This window comes from Lethenteron reissneri, chromosome 41, assembly GCF_015708825.2.
Source record: "Lethenteron reissneri isolate LAM-NWPU_2019-01 chromosome 41, ASM1570882v1, whole genome shotgun sequence".
In the NCBI taxonomy this organism is placed as follows: Eukaryota; Metazoa; Chordata; class Hyperoartia; order Petromyzontiformes; family Petromyzontidae; genus Lethenteron; species Lethenteron reissneri.
Window position 1 is genome coordinate 6837334 of NC_083819.1, and position 10754 is coordinate 6848087.

General features: G+C 56.9%; 1 protein-coding gene and 1 pseudogene across 3 annotated transcripts; one reads left to right on the forward strand and one right to left on the reverse strand.

Annotated features, from left to right (window-relative positions):
• Positions 1-575: 575 nt before the first annotated feature.
• On the reverse strand, positions 576-8182 carry BTBD9 (BTB domain containing 9). Of its 3 annotated transcripts, none has more exons than XM_061568597.1 (12): positions 8068-8182; positions 7195-7425; positions 6147-6510; positions 5915-5991; positions 5143-5330; positions 4484-4709; positions 4244-4363; positions 3525-3634; positions 3096-3285; positions 2427-2534; positions 1985-2063; positions 576-1751 (listed from the first exon to the last, which is right to left on the reverse strand). In XM_061568597.1, exons 2-12 carry the CDS (start codon positions 7401-7403, stop codon positions 1335-1337), a joined length of 2088 nt encoding a protein of 695 aa, XP_061424581.1. In that variant the 5' UTR covers positions 7404-7425; positions 8068-8182; the 3' UTR covers positions 576-1334. The 3 variants fall into 3 exon arrangements, with proteins under 3 accessions (XP_061424581.1, XP_061424580.1, XP_061424582.1); XM_061568596.1 differs by lacking the exon at positions 8068-8182 and adding an exon at positions 7742-8055; XM_061568598.1 differs by lacking the exon at positions 8068-8182 and adding an exon at positions 7742-8054 and having other exon boundaries at positions 7219-7425.
• A 440-nt stretch (positions 8183-8622) lies between these two features.
• Positions 8623-10686, forward strand: LOC133352754 (alpha-1,6-mannosyl-glycoprotein 2-beta-N-acetylglucosaminyltransferase-like; annotated as a pseudogene).
• The last annotated feature ends 68 nt before the right edge of the window (positions 10687-10754 follow it).

Sequence of the window (10754 nt, forward strand, 5' to 3'; positions counted from 1 at the left end):
CCAGCCCCACCCCTCCCCACCCAGCCCCACATCTCCCCACCCAGCCCCACCCAGCCCCCCCCCCCCACCCTCCCCTCTCCACCCAGCCCCACCCCTCCCATTTTTGGATGCACGACGGACGGACGGACACAATAATCCCCTGTGGGCTGGTGTAACCAGGAGGTTCCTACCAGTAAAAAAGTAACCTCAATCAGCTCAGTAGCAGCGGTGGCAGTCGCGTCCGCTTGGTCTGGGTCTCTCTCCCAACACCGGCTTTCCCAGTACACTCAGCACCCGAGATTCCGTCGATTACCCCTCCCACTTCGCATCAGCACAGACAAGGTTTGAAAGTCGAGGGCTGGAGCAGATGGGCCTCACTTCGCTACTGTCCATGCAGTCTCCCGTGTTCTTCCACCCGAAACATTGGCACGGGTTTTCGTGTTTTGAGGGATGGTTGTCACGACATCTGTAAATCCCCATGTACATTGAGCTCTGTCAGCAACTTCAGGGGAGTGAATTTCTCCTTGTGCACACACACACACAATTCACACAACTCTTTTGTTTAATTAAAGCAAAGATTCAAACAGCACACACTGTTCAAAGCAGTCCTCATTTATATATTCACATTTAACAGATATGGGAATTATGGTAAAATATCAACTTTGACGAGGACATTACATTTATGAAACTACAGCACACCTTAACACTGTGCAACACAAGGTGTTCCTGCACAAGCAGAACCACCACTGCCGGGAGAGGCAGCATCAGGTCGTGCGAGACTAGCCACACGGCGAGCTCAGCTAGAGGACTTTATATTCTACATGAACCTCTTTTATACTTCTTCACAAGAACACCTTTATAGTTCACACTTCTTTTTTACAGTTTACACAAACCTCTAAAGGCCAGCCTTCAGCCTATGCTTTAAACTCCGAACATAAAACAAAGCAGGACTTGTGCAAACTTTTGGAGTGGCTTTCCACAACGCTCATGGGGAACCGCAATCACCGCACGTGAACCGAGAGAAGCACAACTGCCGTGGCTGCCAACCCGAGGGACAGGCAAATCCGCTTACCAGCGTCCTAAAATTCAGGTAGCGATGCTCAGGGTAACAAATATATTAACATTCTTATGCTTTCTCTGTAGTAGAATACTGACTGAATGATATGTACTCTGTGGTGACCATTCGAGACGCTGTTTCATTCGAATGCAAACGGGGAAACCATGCAGGAGGAATGCATGCAGACAATATTTCATTTCATAATCGTCTTCCTTTGGACTTGACCCGCGAGCGACTAAAAGTGCCCAACGTGTTCCCCAACCGTGGGCGCGAGCCACCGCGAGGCAGGGACATCTGCTCAGTAGCGCCAGCGCCGTGACGGTGCCGAGTGAGACGAGCCGGCCTGGGAAGACCCCGACAGTGAGGCCGGGGGCCCAGGGTGCCCGGCATGCCCCAGTGGGGAGGAGGGCCGGCTGCCCCCGCTGCTCTCCACCTGCGCTGCCCCAGGCAAGACCGAGCTGGCCAATACGCTTAAATCTGCGGCCGGATGGGCAGGGGCTGCGGGACCTCCAGGAGGAGAGGTGTCCGGTAGAAGCGCCGGCTGGGCCGAGTACACGTTGGGCAAGCCCTGCGCGCCGCCGTCGCCTCCCCGCACCCTCCCCAAAGAACCCCTCAACCCTTCCGCTTCGCCAGTGTGTTCCAAGTTGTCACCCACTCCATCCTCCTCGTAGGGACCGACGCTTGCAGGGCACTCAAAGTGCACGCAGTGGAATACCTGCCCGAAGCCCCACACACACACACGTACGCACGACACAGACACGTGGTGCGGCGGGCGTACCACACGCAGCAAGGCATACAAGAGGCATGATTACTCTAAAAAAACGACTGAAAAGATAGTGGTCGTAAACAAAACAATATGACCATTGTTAAAACATGAGGCAGATACATCACAGAAACAAGGGTATTAACGCGAGTGTAAATTCCTACACGGAGCAGCTGTACCATTACCTCATTGGCAGTGTTGTGGGTGCCCACAATACGGATGAATGACACCGGACGTTTGTCAAAGGTAATGGTTTGCCATGACCTAAAGGCACACGAGCAAAAAAAGAGTAACAAATTAAAACAAGAAATATTTCACCAGATAAGCCTATGAGCAATTCAGTCTTAGCAATGCAACAACATTAACAGCATTCTTTTTGTGTATTTCGAAAGACCAAAAGAGTATGAATTCCTGCAGTCACGAAAGCTTTAAGTCAAGAATTAACAGCATTAGTGAGTACGTGTTGCCTTTGGTGTTTTCTAGCAGGTGGAAGCAGAGGTGGGAGTGCTAAAAACAAAGAATGCTGGAAGCATCCTGGGAAAGTACCTGCAGTGACTGGCGGGTAAGCTAAAGAACACTCAAGAGAGAGCGCCCGAACCGTGTATGTGCTGGCACCGTGCTAGTTACCTGCACGCCTGCTTGGTACGGTCAGCCACACGGTGCCAGGTCTGTTGCTCGGTCGATACCTCCACGTAGAAGCTGTAACTTCGATCATCACAATCCCAGAGCAGCAGCCTGCAGCCAGCACGAAGAGCCACATGTTATCAACACATGTATGGGTTATGTAGAAATGGACTCGCACAATGTAACTATGGCCAACTGTAACAAAGTAACGGGTAACACATCATGAACACCACACAACCCTGCCCACGCACCACCTACACACACACTGCCTATTCACCACTCGCACACGTTGCCTGCACATTATTCCTGCACACACCAAAAAGAGACTGATGGAACAAGTGTTGTTCGTGAGCACCTATTAAGGCCGGCACAGGGGAGGTGGGTGGGCTGCACCACACTCGGCTACTTTTGTCTTCCTAGTGGCGATGTTCACACACCACACCAGGCACTCATTTGAGGCCGATTCCACCTAAGGGAGGGCGAGGATTGGTTCAGAGAATCGTCACTGGTGTTGGCCTTGAGCGGGAATCTAACTCAGGTCGCCGGGTTCGTAGTGTAACACACGAACTGCTAGGCGACAACCCACACCAACCGCACACACACACACAAACCACACGCAATGCCCACACGTCAGCCACACACACCCCACCAGCAGACACTGCCTGCACACACCGCATGGAGCCAATGATGTAGGGCTGGGCCAGCTGCACCACGATGGCCCCGGAGCCAAGCTGGTGGCACGTGTAGCCACAGTCCCAGTCGTAGTGGCGCGTGTCCCCGTTGAGCAGAGCGTTGCGGCTGCGGCTCACCCCCTCGATTACGCTGGCACTGGCCACAATCGTAGCCACATTCTCCTGGGGAACTACACACGCAAGCATGCAAGGGGATCCCACGGTAGACAGGCAGGTAGCATAGAGCTGATATAAATGCATACATCCCCGCTTGAAATGCAGTATCCAGTGACCGCCTTTATAGCACAGCATCACGACACCATTACAGCAAACGCAACTCTAATATAGCAATGCCACACCACCAATGTTACTCAACTCCAGCATTCAGCTTCACAGAACAGTAAGGGGAACGGTGAGAAGAACCACTTACCGACAAGGCCACCGTCCAGCACAAAGGGGCGGTTCGTAAACATGCACTCAAATGCCACCACGTGGAACACCCGGTTCACCGTGTTGTGGGTACCCACAATCCTTAGGAACCTACAAAGACAAAAGAAAGATCCCCTGTATAGCCTTAACAGACTGTTGGGGCAAGTACTGTTAGCGAGAACCGATGAAGGGCGACACGGCACAGGAGGGGGTGGGTGGCCAACACCACGCCCGGTGGCCTTTGTCTCCAAAGTGGCGATGTTAATACATCACACCATGTACTCATTTTAGGCTTAGTCGACCTATGGGACGCCCAGGACCGATTCAGATAATCGTCACTAGTGTTGGCCATGAGCGGGAATCGAACCTGGCTCGCCAGGTTCGCAGCGCAGCGCACTAACCGCTACGCTACCGCTCCCCACACAATACCACAGACCTTCAGCACCGGACACACAAACCCACACTCAACGAGGCCTAATGATTACCCGTGGACGCTGTGACCACAATGATGATATTCACCAGATTATAAGATACTCCGGAAAGTAAGACATCCGCCATACTTGTGCCAGGTGTCAATAAAGTTATACAAATCGGGTCACACACACCTACCAGATTATAAGATCCACACTGCCCAACATTTGCTTTAAAATACCAGTCTGGAAAATACAGGACACAGCAAGTGTCATGCTGCATTCGAAGGTGGGTGGAGGAGTTACTCACCGACACACGCGCGCCGGGAAGTACAGCAGCTGCCAAGAGCGACAGAAGTGACGGGAGTGGTCGACCACGCGTACCCAGTCCTGCTCGTCCATCGAGACCTCAATGTAGTAGGAGTACGATCTGCCAGACACAAGCTCACATTTAGTTTTAACTCAACCGTGGCGGTGCGTTTGTGTGTGTGCCCAACATGTCCCTGCAGTTGTGGTACGCGCACCCCCACACCATGCATGCTCAACCCACCTAGAGTCTCGGTCCCAGAGGAGCATACGGATGTGGTTGAGGATGGCGGGCGTGCCAAGCCGCACGGTGATGGCGCCGCCCCGTGAGGTGTCCGGCTCGATGGGGTGACGGGAGAAACCGCGATCCAGATCGTACGTTGTGGTGTCGCCGTCCAGCAGCGCCGCCTTTAGCTCTCCTTGCGTCACCACGGCCCCATGCCGCAGTGTCGCCACATTCTCCTCGGCCACTGGGCAACAACAACCTCGATGAGCATCCGTTACAACCCGAGTTGAGAAAATGACCACCGCTAACAAAAACTTGAAACTCAACCATCCTCAGCACTCCAAATCCTGTCACGTTCTGTGTGTGATCTGCACCCTCCTAGAGTGGTTCCTCAAATACAACATGCCGAGGTTAACTTGGAAGAACAAAAACTTCCTCTGGCCCCAGTGAGTTGGCCACTGAATGGCATTGAATAGCAAGTTTGTTTTGCTGCCTTTTCATGCAACCTCCCCCCCCACTGCAAGAACTGTAGCCTCATTCAAACTGCAGTCTGGTGACACCACACCCTCGTACGTAAAACATCCCCTTCGTGATATCTTCGCGCAATAACATTGGTGTGAATCCTAAATGTACTAATTATTTGATTTAATGGGGGGTTGATGGGGTTGGCGACTCACGCAGCACTCCACGATAGTTGAGCTCCGAGTCGCGTCCCTGCGAGCGCGCCTTGATGGCATCCAGGATGGCGTCTGGCGAGAGCAGGCCCGAGGGCCGCACACGGTCCAGCAGCTCGGACAGGTTCATGAGCGGCAGCCGCACGGCAGCGACGGCCTCGCGGGCATCCTCCCCAGGGTTGTGCCCGCACCTGCACAGCGCGCGCTGCTTAGCCTTCGGGAATGCGCTAACTCTCTTACCATCGTTACATAATAATAAATAAATCTTCGAAGTAACTTAAATTTTGGAGAGTCTTTGATTATCACCCCATCAATAATTGTTGCAGGTAATGTGTAAATAATAAAACACACGAGAGCCATGTTGTCCATGAACCCAGACCAGACGCTTTGCTTGTCGGTACCACCTAAGGTGGCATACATGTATTTGCTTCCAATTTATTTACATGACCAATTACAGTAAATTATGCGATAGCCATTTAAAATGTTTGCAAGTAATCAAATACTTCACTCGAATTAACCATAAATAAATCTCCACGACTGTTGGCTTAGCTGGTACCAACTTCTATTCATTTAAACCTGGTGGAACCTGCATGCAGAGGCCCCCAAGTTGGTGTTCTTACCAAATCCACACCTTATTTTTCAGAGGTTCTCTCAGCAAACTCCACAACAACAACACCTGCACTACGCACTTGTATGCGGAAAACCTCAAGCTAAATCTCAAACCGCAATGTGTAAATGAAGCGAGGAAGGACAGCTGCGGTCTGCTCACACGCACCAGGCGACGACGGCGCTGAAGATGTCTCTCTCTGGCGCCGCAAATGAGTCCCGCGACAAAATCCTGAGCAGCGCGCCCTGGGCACAAACAGCGACGGTGAGGTTCTGTGAGGAGGCAGACCATGTGGCGCCACGGCAGGCTCTAAAGGCGAGCTGAAGAGCAGTGGTCTGGACTCGCAATCGAACGGAGCCCTCTATTGAGCCGACGAATGACGACGACGGAGGCCGCTGACCTTGGAGAGTGTGAAGAAGCCGTCGCTCTGCAGCACGCCGGCCGCATGCTTGTCAGCGAACGCCTCGCAGGTGTTGCACAGCGTGGACAGCGAGTAGAGGCTGGCCACGTCATACACGGTGCACACATTGCTCACGCTCAGCACCGAGCACAGGTAGGTTGACAGCGCGTTCTCGAGCTCCGGGAAGCCCAGGCGGTGCGCCAGGCTCAGCAGGTCCAGCAGGCACTCCTCCCGCAGATCACCCAGCGACACGCGGCCGCTGTAGATGTAGCGCAGCAGCACGGCGAACGCCTCTGCTGTGGTGTCGTCCAGGCGCACCTCCGCCTCGGGCTGAGACTCCTTCATGCCGCCGTAAAGTAGTGCTCTGCTCGCAGCGAGGCACGCAGGAGTGCAGAGAAGCGCATGATGCCTTTGCAGGGTGCGCATGTTACTGCTCAGTGTTAGCACCGACGCCCCCACAAGCTACACAACATGCACAGGCTGAGCGATGGGGTTACTCGTGCACGGGACCTGGGTAAGGGGCAGGTCCATCTATCATAGACCAATAACCTTGCAGTAATGTTCGTGTATAGCACTCACACAGGTGTATTGCATTCATTCTGACTACGGGGAGCGTGGTCTTTTGAGGCAATGGCCCAAAATGATTTATCAGTACCAACCGGGGAGGCAAATGCTAATGTTTTTTTTTAAGAATACTATGTCTAGATCACAAAAATGTATGATAGCAAGGTCAATGTAGTCGCTCTTTTCGAGAAAATTGGGAGGTTAATATAGGATATGATAATGAACATTCACGCAATATAAACTGGCGAAATGCGTCAACAAAACATACACCACATACGCTCAGGTGTCTGCTAGTGGTACATACTGCTCACGGTGGAAACCGGTAGCGTTTGTCATCGCAGGTGTACCGGATCATTGGCGCTTCAGCCCCCAATCAGCATTGGTTTCGGGAGTAAGAGACCGACGTTAACGGGCCATGCACAGTGGTCGGAAGGCGGGGGGGGGAGGATGGGAGAGATGGAAGGGTTGGGGATTGCTGTTTAACTTTTCGGCTCGGCTGGCCCCGAACCTGAAGTAGTGGCAACGCGCGGCTAGGAGCACGCGGTGCGCGGGGAAGCGCGTCCCGTCCACCACGAACACCACGTCGCTGTACTCATCGCGGCCGCACAGCACGCCCAGGTGCGCAGACAGCAGCCCCACGTGCTCCAGCTCCCCCGCCGGCCCAGAAGCCCGGAGGCCCTGGCTGTCGCACATGGCGACCGAGGCAGCTCCAGTCCTACACGAGTCGTGGGGGAAGGGTGGGGGTGGAGGTTACTGAACAACTTTGAGAGCTCCACCGCGACGCGAACCGAACCCCACGAGAGCGCACGCTGCGTCCCCCTGACACGGGAGGGGTGGAGGGGGTTACCGCGAGGATTTCACGATTGAGGGGACGAGACAAGCGCTCGAGAGGGTATACCCCCTGGTCCTCCCGAATGCCCCCCACACCACTAACGCAATGCTCGCTAATTCTCCGCGATAAAACAACACGCCCCCGTAATAGTCTCCAACGCCTACATACTCTCGACCGCTGGATCAAGTACTCCCCTCACCGCGTGTCGGTCGTAGGGGTCAGTGCGAACTGGTGAAGTGGACCATACTTCACCCAGGTCGGGTTACGACATCGCTCGCCACTGGCGTCTCCTGGCCGGGAATCCAACTCGGGGTGAGTTGGTCGGGCGCGGGGAGCGGAAGGGGGGGAGGGGGTCCAGATTCACCGCGCAGTTAGCCAACAACTCCACCACCGCTTCCCGGTTATACAACATGCTCCAGTACTCCCTCCTGAGCCATCGCGACTTTCAATACCCCCCTGGAGCCCCCCTGGAGCCCCCCTGGAACCCCCCTGGAGCCCCCCTCGTGCCCGGGACGCGAGACTCACGGTCCGGCTGCTCTCCCTCGCGCTACAGCGCTTCCGGGTCGTGGGGTCAGAGGTAGCCAAAGCACAACTTCCGCATTCCGATTGCATTATGGGAGGCGGGGGCCTTAGGTAGGGGAAGGGGCACGGGCTGTGGGGGAGGGGCTATTGGGGGGGGAGGGGCTATTAGGGGGAGGGGCTATTGCGGGGAGAGGCTATTGGTGGGGGAGGGGCTATTGGGGGCTATTGGGGGGAGGGGCTATTGGGGGGGAGGGGCTATTGGGGGGGAAGGGGCACGGGCTGTGGGGGAGGGGCTATTGGTGGGGGAGGGGCATGGGCTATTGGGGGGGTAGCACGGGCTGGGGGGGAGGGGCACGGGCTGGGGGGGAGGGGCTATTGGGGGGGAGCACGGGCTGGGGGGGAGGGGCACGGGCTGGGGGGGAGGGGCAGGGGCTGGGGGGAGGGGCTATTGGTGGGGGAGGGGCATGGGCTGAGGGGGAGGGGCACGGGCTGGGGGGGAGGGGCAGGGGCTGGGGGAGGGGCAGGGGCTGGGGGGAGGGGCTATTGGGGGGAGGAGCAGCGCGCGGCCTCATGTGGCCATGCGCGTCTCCGTGCTGTGGGCCCGCGTGGCCTCTGGGGCCTCGTTGCTGCTGCTGCTGCTGTTACTGCTGAGGGCGCGACTCCGACCCGAGCTCCGCGTCGAACGAGGCCCCGAGGGCCTCGAGGCCCCCGCGTTCCCGCCGGGCCCCGTGTCCCCGGTGGCGCCCGAGGAATCTCCCCGTAGCCCGGACCCCGCCGCCGCTATTCGCCGCCTGGTGCTGCGGATGAACGCGGAGCAGAGGCCGCGCAACGCGGGTGGCGCCCTGACGTGGCGTCCCGGCGGGCCCGTCGTGGTTGTGCAGGTCCACTCCCGCGCCGCGCACCTGCGCCTGCTCGTCGAGTCGCTCGGCGCCGTCCGGGGCATCGAGACGGCGCTGCTCGTCTTCAGTCCACGACGAGGTGTCGGAGGAGGTGGACGCGGTGGTGCGCGGGGTGCGCTTCTGCCAGGTGCTGCAGATCTTCTACCCGTTCAGCGCGCAGCTCCACGCGGCCTCCTTCCCGGGCCCGGACCCGCGCGACTGCCCCCGGAACGCGAGTCCCCTCGAAGCGCAGCGCCTGGGCTGCACCAACGCCGCGACCCCCGACCGCTTCGGCCACTACCGCGAGGCGGCCTTCACGCAGGCAAAGCACCACTGGTGGTGGAAGTTGCACTTCGTGTGGCGTGGATTACGGATGCTGCGGGGCCACCCGGGGCCCGTGCTGCTGCTGGAGGAGGACCACTTCGTGCTGCCCGACGCCCTGGCCCTACTCGCGTCCATGTGCGAGGTGCGCCGCCTCAACTGCGCCGACTGCGACCTGCTGAGCCTGGGCGTGCTCGGGCCCGCGGTCGGGGGGGCGGCAGCGGCGGCGGCGGCGGCGGCGGCGGCAGGGACAGAGGCGGTGGACGTGGCCCCGTGGCACTCGAGCCGCCACAACACGGGGATGGCCCTGATGCGCACGGGCTACGAGAAGCTGTCGCGGTGCGGCCGCGCATTCTGCACCTGCGACGACTACAACTGGGACTGGAGCGTGCAGCTCGCCAGCGTGGACTGCGTCCCGCGCGGGGCCATGCTGGTGCTGGCGACGCGGCTGCCTCGCGTCCTGCACACAGGCGGCGGCTGCGGGATGCACCACCACCGCGACTCGTGCGGCGTGCAGCAGGAGAGGGCGCACGCCATGCGCGTCTTGCGACAGATGGAGGGCGCTCTCTTCCCCGCCGCGCTCTCCATCCGGTCGAGGAACGAGGCGGCCGCCGTTCGGCCTCGACTCAACGGGGGGTGGGCTGACCCCCGTGACTGGGCGCTCTGTCTGAGCCAAGAGAATCGCACCACCTCGCCTCGAGTATTCCCTCCTCGCCGGCGAGATATCGGGCCCTTCTTCGTGATGTCGCCGGGACTTTTTTAGTTGGCATATCCGAGCCGGCGCGGGGCTCTCACAGTATGGATATCCACCGGCTATATTTGTAGAGCCAAAAGCAAAACGTTGGCTTCCCGAGACATTACGGCTAAGCAGGGCTATGGGTGCGGCAAATAACGCAGTCAGTAGACTGCAAGGACAGCACATCATAACTTCATCACGACACATTCAGTCCATCTGACATTCGCGGCACGACTTGGGTTTTGCCGTGGGAAAATAAACTGGCACTTTCTCAGCTGCTTAGCTTACTTGCAGTGGAAAAGAGGGAATAGGGTGTCCCACATGGCCCAAGTGAACACGAAGTGTGGGGGCTGCAGGAAGTGGTGCCTGGACCAGAGTCTTGTTTGGACTCACCCTCCATGGCAGCAGAACTTGTGGAACAGCCAAAGTGCGGCCTCATGGCTAGCAATGCGAACTCAACAAAGTGCAAACAGAAGCCATCGACCCAAAGCACAAGCAATGGATGTTGGGAATTGAGTAATCTGACGAGGGCTGGCTGACAGGAAAATTGTGATCCTTTCAAACTGGGCTCCACATATTTGAGTAAACATGAAGTTTCAACAAGCAGAGCTCGGTGTCTTCAGCAAACATGGAGTCATGGCATTATTATAAGACGAGCAGCGTTTTACAGGTTTAAGCATGTTTATTTAACCAGGTGCAAGTGAAGGGCACCAAGATTTCAAAATACAATTAAGTTAACAAATTAAGCAAATAAA